The sequence below is a fragment of the Molossus molossus genome, unplaced genomic scaffold (genome assembly GCF_014108415.1).
Source record: "Molossus molossus isolate mMolMol1 unplaced genomic scaffold, mMolMol1.p scaffold_m16_p_3, whole genome shotgun sequence".
Classification (NCBI taxonomy): domain Eukaryota; kingdom Metazoa; phylum Chordata; class Mammalia; order Chiroptera; family Molossidae; genus Molossus; species Molossus molossus.
Window position 1 is genome coordinate 11,926,058 of NW_023425366.1, and position 12,500 is coordinate 11,938,557.

The window sequence follows — 12,500 nt, forward strand, 5'->3', positions numbered from 1 at the left end:
GAAACAACACATATCCTAGCAGTTTCTGTCCAATTGCTGCTGTCTGTTTACTCGGTGTCAGAATTTCAGAATATAAACGAGTATATGGATGTAAAAGGGAAACTGACATTCGAGGGGAGAGGGAGAAGATTGTGGAGAAAGAATTAAATATCTTTTTTTTAGCAAAAAAAGTGCACACAAATAATTTCTTTGGACGCTTACGTGCAGATTAAAACCTCCTTTAAATGGGAAACTTTTTCCAGAGGACTGAGAGAGGCAGGTAAAGGAATAATAGGGATTTCACATGAGCTTATAAAATGAATAACAGAAATGTCTACACCGCCTCAAAAATGCTTCAAGTATCCCCCTACCCTCTGCTCCAGCAGCCAGCCTGGGCCAGGACCCTGTCACACGCCAGTGAAACATGCCTGCCCTGAGTCAGGGGAGCAAAGGAACATGTCACCAGTCACTCTGTTGGGCAACACGACACAACAGTATTTTTAGGAGGGGGAAAAATAGCTTTTCACTTCAAACGACTGGAGGAATTTAAGTAGGCCGCATGCAATTACATGAGCTCGACTGGTCATGACACCAACTTTTAACACTTCTACGCTTGCAAAAAGTGTCATGGGATCTCTACTGATCCTGACTCCAACAGAGCTGGTCTTCTAGGAGCCCCACCACCAGGCAGAAACCCAGCAGCACAGCGCCCCCGGGCCGTGGACCGAGACACCGATCAAGTCCTGGGGGCTTCTGCCAGCCCCTATAGCATCTGAGATTTCCTTCCAAGCTGCTACCTAGAACTGGCCTGAGCCCGAGGCTCTGGGGAAACAGAAATCTGCCTGATTAACGAGGCTGTGAGACAAACCCAGAGAAGCTGCTGTGTCCTGGTAAGATTTCTGATCCTACCCAGGTGGTTAATTTGTATCCCAACATCTCTGGGTCGGTCTAGGCATGGTCACAGCACTGCCCCGGGAGACAGGGAGCCTGCGCACACCCCTCCCTCTCCTGACGACGTCCGGTCCAGCGTCGCGCTGCCAGGCAGTAACTGAACTGGACACGGACAGCTCCCCCGATTCCAAGACCAGCACTCTTTCTTGTTTATTCTTAGAACAGATTGTTATTCTTTAAAAGGCTGCTATGGAGAAATGCATTAGGCTCAAACAGGCTTTTCCGTTTTGGGTTAAAAGTTACATGAAACAACTCTGTCTCCGTGATGAGTCACAGGAGCTGGAGGGCTGAGCAGTTCCAGGGCTCACGGTCCTGTGCACATGAATGGGAGAGCTTGTAACATAGGCCGAACTCGGAGGGCTTTCCCGTCTCTGACGCCATGAGATCAGCACTGCACTAGAGCAGAAGAGAGATGCATGATGAAGACACCCCGCCAACAACTTACGGGTGATGATGTAGTCCTGGGTGAGCGTCTCCGCTTGTTTCGCCTTCCGCTGGGTTTTAACCACGCATAATTTTGCTCCCCTGAGGAGGGTAAAAGCACAGTGTTTTCTTACATGGTCTTGGAAACAGAAAGCCTATGCTGAAAGCATCAGACGCTTCCAGGAGCCACTTCACCAAGTCCTTAACTTTCTCAGGGAGGCAACAGACGGGGCCCTAGTGCCGAGACGTTAACCTCCAGGAAAACAGGCCCGCCAGCCCCATCGCCACTGAGTGGGAGCGCTGCACAGGTAACCGGGCAGCAGACGGCTGGTGTAAAGAGTTTATAGAAATGACTTATAATTAAAATCTTAAGAAGATATTAACATTAATCAGCCTTTCCACCCTAAAGGTCAGAGGGTTCAAATTTTTGTTTATGTCCCAGATGGAAGCAATGTGGGTGGTCGAGACCCCAAGTGGCCTTTGTCCACATCTCAAGTACAAGAGCACAAGTATCTGGAACTGAGTCGGCTGGGCCGTGCAGCCAAGGGGCCACTGCACAAGCATGCGTGGGACTAACCGGAAGTGCGCTTCGGACATTCACTCTCCTTGGCAACATGAGCCACGCCGTTCAGGAGAAGGAGGCACAAATAAGCACATTTCTTACAGGTCCCAAAGACAGCACTTTCTGAATGGGTGCTATCAAATGGGGTACAGACTCCCCTCATCCTAATTATATTCACATTTTCAATGTCTTTATTAAAAAACAAACAAAATCCTATTTGTTCTCAAATACCAAAATATATAACTTTATTTTATAGGACAAAGGATCCGACCCTAGCCCAGAAAGTTCTGAAGGAAGACAGGATTGTCTCCTTCTTTTCAGACCCAAATTACAGCCAATGAATATTAATTCATAAAGAATGGGTTTCCTTCCCCCCTGAGGGAATTTAAGCAGGTTTTTGGGGGGTTCCAGTGAAATTAGCATATGAATTTATATACTAGCTAACCAAGGCTTACTCTAAAAAGAACCATTCCATCTCTGTGCTCGAACAGAGGGAAACTAAGCCATCCTTCTCCATGCCCGACCAAGCCCATCTTTGTGCCCAAGGGAAATGGGAATAACTAAGGGACCAACTGAGCTTTTAGCAAAGTTCTCTGAAACACACTGGTCCGCTTACGTTTGGCATTTGGGGTGGGCCTGGGGTTGGAAGGGGAATTATCTGTGCTGTCCCCTTCTGCTGGCACAGAACCACCCTGCCGAACATTCAAACCCATATCTGATAAAAGGCCAGACAGAGAGGGAACAAAACAGACTGGCCGGTTCCATTTCCTGTCAGTGGTCAGCTCCCTGCTCTGTTAATCCCTGACATGCATCAGGGCTAATACCACTGTCCAGGGTGGTGGCGCAGTGGGCCGGGCTTCCCCCTTGCACTCGACATTTCAGCTAAAGAACTGCAGATCCCCAGGAAACTTCCGCTTTGAATTCTGTGTGGATCAAGGGTGATATCCAAATCCTCTCAAAGCACAATGCTGGAAGTTTGAGGCTTTACTCTGTGCCAGCTGCATTTTCTAAAAGGGTGGGTCCCCATCAAAGGAGGAAATAAATAAAAGCAGGGTGAAAATCAGGGGCCTTCCCCCAGTTGTTGTCATCCATCTCAAACAGGCACACTTCTGAATACCTCTGACTCTTGTTGGGGTCATAATAGACCTTCGCCAAGCCATTTCCAGTTCCCACCATGATCTGGTTCAGCTTCGGATGCCACAGGCAGCGGACCACACTCTGAAAGGACAGGCATGGGGATCAACTCCAGGGCCAGCCCACGGAAAACTCCTCTGTACTTTGATGGCTAGTGTACTAGGTGGAGAATCGACCTAGTGGAACCTCTGTACTTCTCAGGACTTCTTCTAGGCCATAATGTTGTATTCCTGAGTTACGTTTCATTCCAACATTCATTGTCTGTGTGACAACTATAAAAATAACAGATGTTCCCTTCCTAACATCCTTGCTCTCGGCCCCCGACAGAACCAGAGTTAGGCTTCCCCAGCGCCCCTGCCACCTGAGCCTGGCACCTTGGAATGCTACACACAGCTCAGCTCTGCCACCTCCGAAGCGGGTTCGGATCTCGGCGCTTCATGTTTTTATACACACAGTGTGTCCCACTGCGCAGATTGAGGCCAGGTGGTTACTGTTCTCAGTTCATGAAGATCCAAATCTCATAAAGCTTTTTCAGGAACAACACAGATTTGCAGGCATTGGAGAATACCTCCCTGTCTATGAGCTAAACCGGCAGGACAATAGCAGAAGTAAAACAGAGGTGCAGAATGCAGAATTGACATTAACCTGAATGAAAACTGGTTCAGAGACGGTTCACTGGAAGTTCTGATCCTTTGAATTCACTGCTCGTGAGGGAAGTGAAGGGTCAAAAAGAACCTTGAGTTCTCAGTGAGAACTGCAACCTGTTTTTAATTTTTGTCTGCAGTGAGGGGCAGAGGTGGGAGGGAGGGCAGGGACAGAATTAAGGGGCGAAAGATGAAGCTGAAGTCGACAGGAACGAGCATCACGTGCTGGGTTCTGCAGATCTCACTGAGATGGGATAAGAAATGAGTGGAATCATCAATTCAACATTTATTAACAACCCTTCACACACCAAGCGATGCACGGGGACTAGGGGAAAAGGGTGCAGTTACATAATGCCATTTTATGTTCTAACAGTAAAATGAAAATCATGGAATTTCTGTCTCCTAGATCTGCCTTGGGTTGAACTTCTTGGGTTTCTTCTCCCTAACCATCCCAGTTTTGTTAAGACAGACTTTTGATAGAAATTCTGGCTCCCACCTCACTGGCAAAAAATATGCATCTAGTTGACCGGCTACCAATCTTTCCCTGAAGTGCTGAGGAACCAGGGGGAAACTAAGGAGGCCACAGGACTTCTAATTCATGTCTGATGATGCCCTAGGGGAGTGGTTCTTAAGCTCTGCACCATTGAAGAGGGTTGAGTTGTTCTACTGAGAAGAATCAAATCAGAATGACTGATGGTATGAGGGAACTTAAGCTAAAAGGGTAGGTTTTCACAGTTTAGGTTTTCTTTCCATAGTACTTCGTAAATCTGTGGTGCCTACTACCCAATGTCAGCCAGCAAGTACTTAAGATAAATATATATATATACACACACACATATATTTATTTATTCACACTCACAATAGTGAGTGACTATTAACAGAAAAACTTGAAAAATCATAAGACCATATACAGTTTGATTTTGGGGGGAGCGTTGTCATAGTTTGCACACAGGCTTCTGGAACATACTTTAAAATGGATGCACATATAACAGTCACATTTTATCTCAATAAACTGCGCCTGGTTGGCCAGATGGCATTGAATATACCAGGAGTTCATGGTCTGCAAGCAGAGCCTGGCTCGTAGGTGCTCGGCTACTGGGACCAATCTGACAGCCACTCCTAGACCACTGGAAACTTCCAGATGGTCACCACCAGGTATATGGACACCCGAGAACAGTCAGAAACATAACTTCATAACCCCTGTCTAGAATACGTTCATTCAAGCCCACATTCACTTCCTTCAAGTCCTTGCTTTAATGTCACTGCTACCCAGATCATCCTATTTAAAACTGCACCCCACAACTCCCTTTACTCCACTTTTTCTTTTTTCACAGCATGTGTCACTTTTAACATAATATATAATGTATTGTTAATTATGCTTATATTCCTGCCTTCTCCACCAGCACATATGTCCCGCATGGGTAGAGATCGTGGTCTGTTTTGGGTGGCAATGTATCCCAAGTGCCTAGATTAGTCTCTGGTGCTCTATACATTTCTGCTGAAGAAATGAACCAAAAGTTGCAGTTCACCGAAGCCTAAATGGATTGCTGTGCTAAGTGGAGTTGGAGATGACGTTCAAGTTAAAACATGACTACCTGTGAGAGATCATTTTATTTCTCCAGACCATTACTATACTCAAGTACCCCACAAATACGGTAGGGTCTGTTCTCTCCTCCCGCGCCCCTGGAAAGAGGAGTGTGCACGAATCAGAGAGCAAGAGAACACAGTGAGAGAGGCTTTCAAGAGCCTCGGAAAGCTCGGCCACTCACCAAGGGCCCCGGCACAGTCCGAAGGGCACAGCATTAAGTTATTTCTCTTCCTCATTTCTCTAGAGGTCTGGCTAAGCAGTCTAAGATTACTGGTCCTCAACTATGTTTTCAAGTGAGCAGGGTGCAGAATTGGACAAGATCCACAATGGAGGCCTGGTAAATTCCAAGACACCCGGCCAAACAGGCAGTTTCCAGGGGCAACAGGTTACTGTTATTCTCTCCCTCTCCGCTGACAGTGTAAATGTTAGAGAGAGGCAACGGCCCAGGAGAACAGACCAAGTCTGATTGCTTTCCAGGGAGCCCAAGCTTGGGCACTGCACCTCTATTCCTGTTCACAACCTTTCTCCCCCAAGGTCTGAGACACACACAGGGCCGGTCAGCACGTTCACACCCCCTTCCGCAAGGCAGCGAGGGGAAGGCAAGCGGGCCCTTGCACTGTGCAGTCATTCTGGAGCTCCGCCCATTCACCGGGGCACGGGGTCACCAGCACAGTCCATGGGGCTCTGAGCAGCCTGACCCAGGCAAAGGATACTTCAGGCTCAATAACCCTAAGACTGGCAATTAATCAAACACTACAGGGATTCCAAAACATGGACTGAAGAAACAGAATTCAAAGTCAAAGGTGGGTGGGCCTTTTTGTTTATTAATATTTATTGTGTGTGTTTGGCTAACCTTCACAGACTTTGCAGCTAATGCGGCTCCGCACTCTGTCCTGTCGAGGACATGCATCTTGTAGTGGAGGGCTGGCCACCTGCCAAACCAAACACTCCCCGAGACGGCGGCAAGGCTGGGAAGCGAGCAGAGCGGCAGCGCTGCTAACTTGTCAAACATCCATACCGGGCTTTGCTTAACAACAATGGGACACGTGCCTGCTAGAAGCCCAAGGAGCCATCAGGAGACAGATGAGCTATGACCACTGGAAAGCGTGCATTCACTCAATCAACCACCCACCCAACTTCCTCCCGCCTCTGTTCCTGAAGAGGCTTCTGTGGCTGGGGGCTTGACATCCAGATCGACAGACTGACTGAGCCACACAGCAAGTGCAGAGAACCGTCCGAATCAAAGGACCAGAGAAGAATGGCACAAGGGGTCCACGCAGATCAAAGCGACAGCCTTCACATTGTATTATGAGGTTCAATGGCAGCAGACCCCTGTCGCCCAGAGAACTAGATTCTGAAATCAGTCTGCATATTTTAACACACTGATTTGGTTAATTACACTGATGAAGCAGTTTATCCATTTAATCCAGTTCATTTTACCAAAACATGTGAGACCCTGGTGGCTTCCCATAGCTGCCCATGCTAAACTTCATCTCAGCATAAAACAGGTTGGTGTTTTAGCCAGAGCCCACTTTCATGTCAGCACTGAGAACCGTCCCAGAGTCCTTAGCTCCAGCAGCGGCCGTGAAGAGACCATGACTGGAGTTGGAGATCATAAGCCGTTAACAAGAAGGAGTTACAAGACTTTCATGTGCTCAACACAGAGACCTTTCTTCTCTGCAGAGGCCAAAGACAAGGAGGGGGTGGCTGGGGAAGAAGGGAGCACTGTGCGCGGCCGGCAAGTGTCAGATCCGGAACAGGAATTTTGGAATTACCCGAGCAAAAGTGAGAAGGCCACAAAAAATGCCAAATACTTTATTTCTGTGGTTTTAAGGTTTATGTTAAGTGAAATCATGGAAGCAAATAAGGAAAGGAAGAGGAAACCAGTAAGAGAAATACGTTGTATTTTAGGACAGGGTGGAAAGGGAACTACTAGGTATCTGAGCCTTTATGTTACTTAAAGTAATTTAATCCTCACAACAATACTACAAAATTAGTAAACTTGTTTCCACTTCACAAGAAAAGAAGGAAGTTTGTGGGAGGAGGGGTGGCGTTCCCGAGGTCATGCCCTTGTCCTAGAGCAGTGGATAAGTGGGGAAGTGTTTCCAGCCTCAGTGCCGGTTCCCTTACATGACCTAATTATGCAACAGCCCGGTTTGGGGGGGGGGGGGAGCAGGGGGCGAGGCACATGGAGGTTTTAATCATTTCCAAACCGACCTAATCCAGAAGTAGAAATCTTAGCAAGTTTATATTAAAAAGCAGATGGTATTACTAAAATCATAAAGGAAAAAGCCCACTACTGCCCAGTTCACAAATGTTACTATAAAAGAAATCAACGTCTGTGTAACATCTTAGGCGTCTGCAATGCACATATCCAAACACCAGCCTTATTCCACTGCACATGCTAAAAGAAGCCCAACATCCTTCATAATTTTATATCTGAAACACGATTATGATGAAACACCACTTCCTGACCCTTCCCAGCTGCCGACCACACTGTAAACCAAACTGCATCTGGGTTTTCCTGTTTTGTTTATGTCAGTGAGTCCAAGAGTGGACAAGCTAACTCGGTGCTTCCTTGCGAGAACAAGCGTTTTTCAGACCTTTCGAATGACGAGCCTTGCACCTGCCTGTGAAGGGGACTGTCACACCGTCTGGCCGCTTTGCTCAGAGGCGGCCTCACGTCACGGACATCCCCAGGGCTACCCCACACACTGGGACGGTCATGTGCATGTGGGCTGATCCTCAAGGCTAAGAACACAGATCAAGATGTGAGTCCAAAACAAATAAAAAGTCAGGTGAAAATGGAAAAGTACTGGAGAAAGAACGTTCTTCAGGTTTTCACAAGTTTTGTTTCAGAGAGGAAGAAAATACTGCTTTCCACATTAAAATACTGAGCTAAGGAGAGAGAAGAGCAAGATGGGAATTCCTTGAACTTTTCCAGGATTTGTCCTGTCCTCCCAAAGCCTTGCTGTCCCCAAACTTGGATTATTTTGCAGCATGCACAGGCCATGGGCTTGGCCTCATCCCTCCGAGTTCAGGAAGCAGACCTGTGAGTAAGCTGCAGTCTCCAGTAAATAAGACTCCTTCGCACCCACCTGATCTCCGAGAAGACGGTCCCCGAGTAGAAAAGATGAAAGACAGACCGTGTCTTTGCATCTTCTCTCTGAGTGAGCTCACATCTGCCCCGTCTCCCTCCTCCACACCCCTCAAACTCCAAAGAGGTTACAGCGTAGGACAAGATCTGCAGCAACGGTCACTGTTTGCTGGGAATCTTCTCAATCTTCCCCCTTCTTCGCTCCAAAGAATTTTCTCTCTGGTAAACCAGACAGAAGCCCAATGATGGAAAGAAAGAAAAGCCGTAGCACTCTTAGGTGTTGTAGGGTTGCTGCAGAAACCAGACGAGGGAAGAGTGGCTCTGCCCCTCACAGGCATTGGTGCAGATGCACAGATCAGGGTTTTTAAAAAGTGTCATCTAATTACCAAATTAATTCCTGTCAAGCCCATAAGATGCACGTATTGAAATCAGCTCATCTGCAGCGTGTGCTCTAAGGTTAAGGTAAGCACCACAGCAGTAGAAATCTGGAATCTGGGAGTTGTCCTTGGCACTAAATGAATCACATCTGTATCTGATAATAAACTCGCCTAAAGAATTCCATCATGAGAATAAGTTCTTGGAGAAAATAGAAAGTCTCTTGGGTACGAAAATTAAACACAATTTTCTTCATCTAATTCAAAACATTAAATTTTAGTTTGGTCCAATCGTGCTATTTGAGAAGAATTTATAAAGGCAAAGAATGCACAAATTATGATGGAAGAAAATCTGGTAATTATTCTTATCGATGACAGTCTGGGCGCAAGGAAGCCAACCGGATTCTGGAAGCTGGAGTCTACATGGCGAGTGACAAGGGTGGTGGATCCCTACAGCACAAGCCCAGAGGCCCACACCACAGAGATGCACTCGTGGAAGCACAGCTGCCCACTGTGGGCACGGGGTGGGCTGCAGGTGTGCCAAGACACGGAGCCCCCAGACCTGAGAGCAGCCTGGTGTGCTGGAGCCTCGGGCAGGTCTCTTCGGCAAAGAGGAGCCCCTCTGTTCACACCCATGTGATCTGGTATGGGGACCAGGCTGTGGAGAAGCTTGGGGCGCACTGCCACAGGCCTCCTCTCAATCACCCCTCCATGGGCCCAGGCCCCTTTAGCCTTCTTCATTCACCGTTAGAGATGGGCATAAAGATGATCGCAAACTGTTTGTTTATATTAATAAACAAAGCGTAAGTGGATATAACTATTAAATCCCTAACTACTAGACAGGAAACATATTTGATCAGATCTTGGAAGTCATTAAGAATGTAAAGCCAAAAAAATACAGGAAAAGCTAAATCTTCAAAGATGAGCTATAAGGGTATGTAAAGCACTATTTATCTTAATAGAGTATAGAAAAAGAAGTTTTATAATTCGCACCCTTTTATTTAGCTCTTTGGGGGGGGGTCTCACAACCCCTCCTCATACAAGACACAGCATTATCACCCCAAAAAAGGAAAAAACACTATCCTGGGATATGTGTTAATTATAGACCCCTTTCTTCCCCACACTATATATAATAGTGAAAGTTTGGCCAGAGTTCTGATAGAACAGCTGGAAAACTTGTTACCGAAGACCATTCATCAGACTGAGGCTGGGAGAGGAAAACTGTCATAGAAATTCTCCAAGACACACAGTCCTTCACGTGGTCTTCTCTCAGCGGGACGCAATCTGGGGCCGGGGTCAGACAAGAGAGACCAGTTATCACTGTATTAATGTTTACACGGTATATAAAGAACAGTGCGTGGTTCTGAACACCTTCAAACATCTACAAAAGCAGGTTCTCATCTTTTGATATTTTATAGAGGAGTCAAGAAATGTTTCTCCTTCGGGGTTGTATTATCTCACGCCTGACTCTTCATCCAGTTTTGCCATTCACGGCAATGTGTATACATAAGGAAATACAGATAAGTCTAAATGCCAACTAAATAAAACACCCAACTCATGTGGGGGGGGGGGGGTTCTGTCTAACCAAAAGGGAAATGCTGACTTTTCTGACTGTTCTGAAGGACCAGAAATGAAAGCCAAACAGTAAAAACGTTTCTTTGAAACTGCTGACACCAAGAAGTAGAAGATGCCTTTGAATACGGCATGTTACAAGGTTCCATGACATTACAAACTGGATCGACTATTACCCTGGACAAGCCCCCTTCAGCCCTCACTCTGCCTTCCGTGACTTACGAAGCCCGAAACAGCACGTGACATGTGCTTCGTCACAGGGCGACTCCCGAGATGAGATCACTGTCAAACAGGAGACCAGAGGAAAAGGCAGCTCACTCTCGGTCTTGACTCTGGATTCCCACCGTAAACATGATTTCAAAGAAGAGAATGTTGGTGGAGAAGCAGAATAACCACACCTGAATTACGAGTCTACTGGTTTAAATAAACCTGTAAAGCTGTTCTTTTTAAAAAGACTGGAGATAAGAACAAAAATGAAGTGATAAGCATATCAGAATTTGTCTTCTCTTGTAAGGAAGAACAGCGATCAGACGTTTGATAAAATATAGTAACAAATTCCAACAAATTATTCTTACTCCAAAGCAGAGTGCATTCTACAAAATAGATCCAGGGCAAGATCACATTCATTATTAACATTGTAACAACCAAAACAAATTATATTCATCAGAGTTTTAAATTACCAGTATTTAAGCATCCACAGTAAATCTGTGTTTCCTCCACTGGAACTTGAAACACAGCTATTTTTAGTAAGACTGAAAAAGGATCATCTCAAGTTTTAAAGAAACAGACAAAATAAAACGTGTACTTCTTTTGTCAAATCTGAAATCAAACATTTATACTCTGAAAGACCAAATGAATTTTTTTAAAAATCTATTAACAAAAATAAAAAAAAAAGAGAGGATGCTAGGGCATGGGCCGTCATAGTAGGTCCCAATAAGGACATGCTGGATAAAATGAAATAAGAGGTAAAGTAAAATTAACAAACACATTTTCACCAAATGCCCACCGTCTGCCATGTTATGCCAGGTGTTAGGAATAGAATGCCCTTACCACCCAAATGGCACCGAGGAGACTCTTACTCCAATTGGTCACTTAAGAATCTAGAAATGACTGAGAAGAGAGTATCGAAGATTAGAGTGTGGAGAAAATATCCCACAAGGAAATGTTAAAAACAATGAGCAGCCCTGGCCGGTTTGGCTCAGCGGTTAGAGTGTCAGCCTGCGGTCCAGAGAGACCGGGTTTGGTTCCTGCTAAGGGCACGTGCCTTGGTTGCAGTTTGTCCCTGGCCCTGGTTGGTCGTGCGGGTGGCAACCACTCGATGTGTCCCTTTCACGTCGATGTTTCTCTCTCTTCCTCTCTCTCCCTCCCACTCTATCTGAACACAAAATGGAAAAAATGTCCTCGGGTGAGGATTAAAAAAAAAACAATGAGCATAAATACAACTAAGTGTGGTTCATCTAGACAAGAGAAGGCAGACCAGTAACCTTAATCTTCAAGGACACAGAGGGTGTGCCTGCTGTTCTCTAACTCCGTGAGGACTAGAATAAAGGATGTGGGCTCTAAGGATGTGAGGCTGAAAGTGAAGGGAAAAAAATAAAAAGAGCTGATGGCAAGGACTTTCATAAACAGGAATGAACTCCTTAGGTAAATCTTCTGTTAAAAGTAAATCTAATTCTCATCGAGGAGAGTTAAGCCGCGGTTCCCAGATAGGGAAGGTAACGCTGCAAAAGCGTGCAGACGCGCAGGGCACACACCGCCAGGGTAGACGGGAGACTCACACCAGCTCAGGACATTGTTCTATTCCCGACGATACGAATGTCCCTGCAAATGTGCGGCAATCTCAGACGCTCCCTCCTAGGTGCATCTGCTGCAGTTTGTACTCTTTCACTGTAAGTTTTCCATCGCTGTTGTAATTTTATTTTTAATTTTTTAAAAATCCTCCTGGCTCCGGGTGAGATAGAGGAAACACAGGAAACAGGTTTCAAGCAGTCTCTCCCTCTGAGTGCAGTTCTAAAACCTGGACAAAAGGCACGAGCCCTACTGGAGGGTCTGGAAAGTAAACAGTAGCAGGTGGATTGGGGGATTAGTCCAGAAGTCGAAGAAGCACTGAAGTAGAAGTGAGTTTACCCTTCCCCCCACTCGGTACTCCACCACTCCCCTGCCCAAAAATCTGTGA

At 46.1% G+C, this 12,500-nt stretch overlaps 1 protein-coding gene across 3 annotated transcripts in view; it reads right to left on the reverse strand.

Annotated features, from left to right (window-relative positions):
• WDR70 (WD repeat domain 70) overlaps positions 1-12,500 on the reverse strand; it is a 298,472-nt gene that overhangs the window by 21,709 nt on the left and 264,263 nt on the right. For all 3 annotated transcript variants that reach the window (XM_036280095.1, XM_036280098.1, XM_036280096.1), the window contains exons 14-15: positions 3,033-3,133; positions 1,376-1,455 (exon numbers count right to left, since the gene is read on the reverse strand). In XM_036280095.1, coding sequence (XP_036135988.1) covers positions 1,376-1,455; positions 3,033-3,133 — 181 coding nt within the window. The remainder of the gene's footprint in view (positions 1-1,375; positions 1,456-3,032; positions 3,134-12,500) is intronic.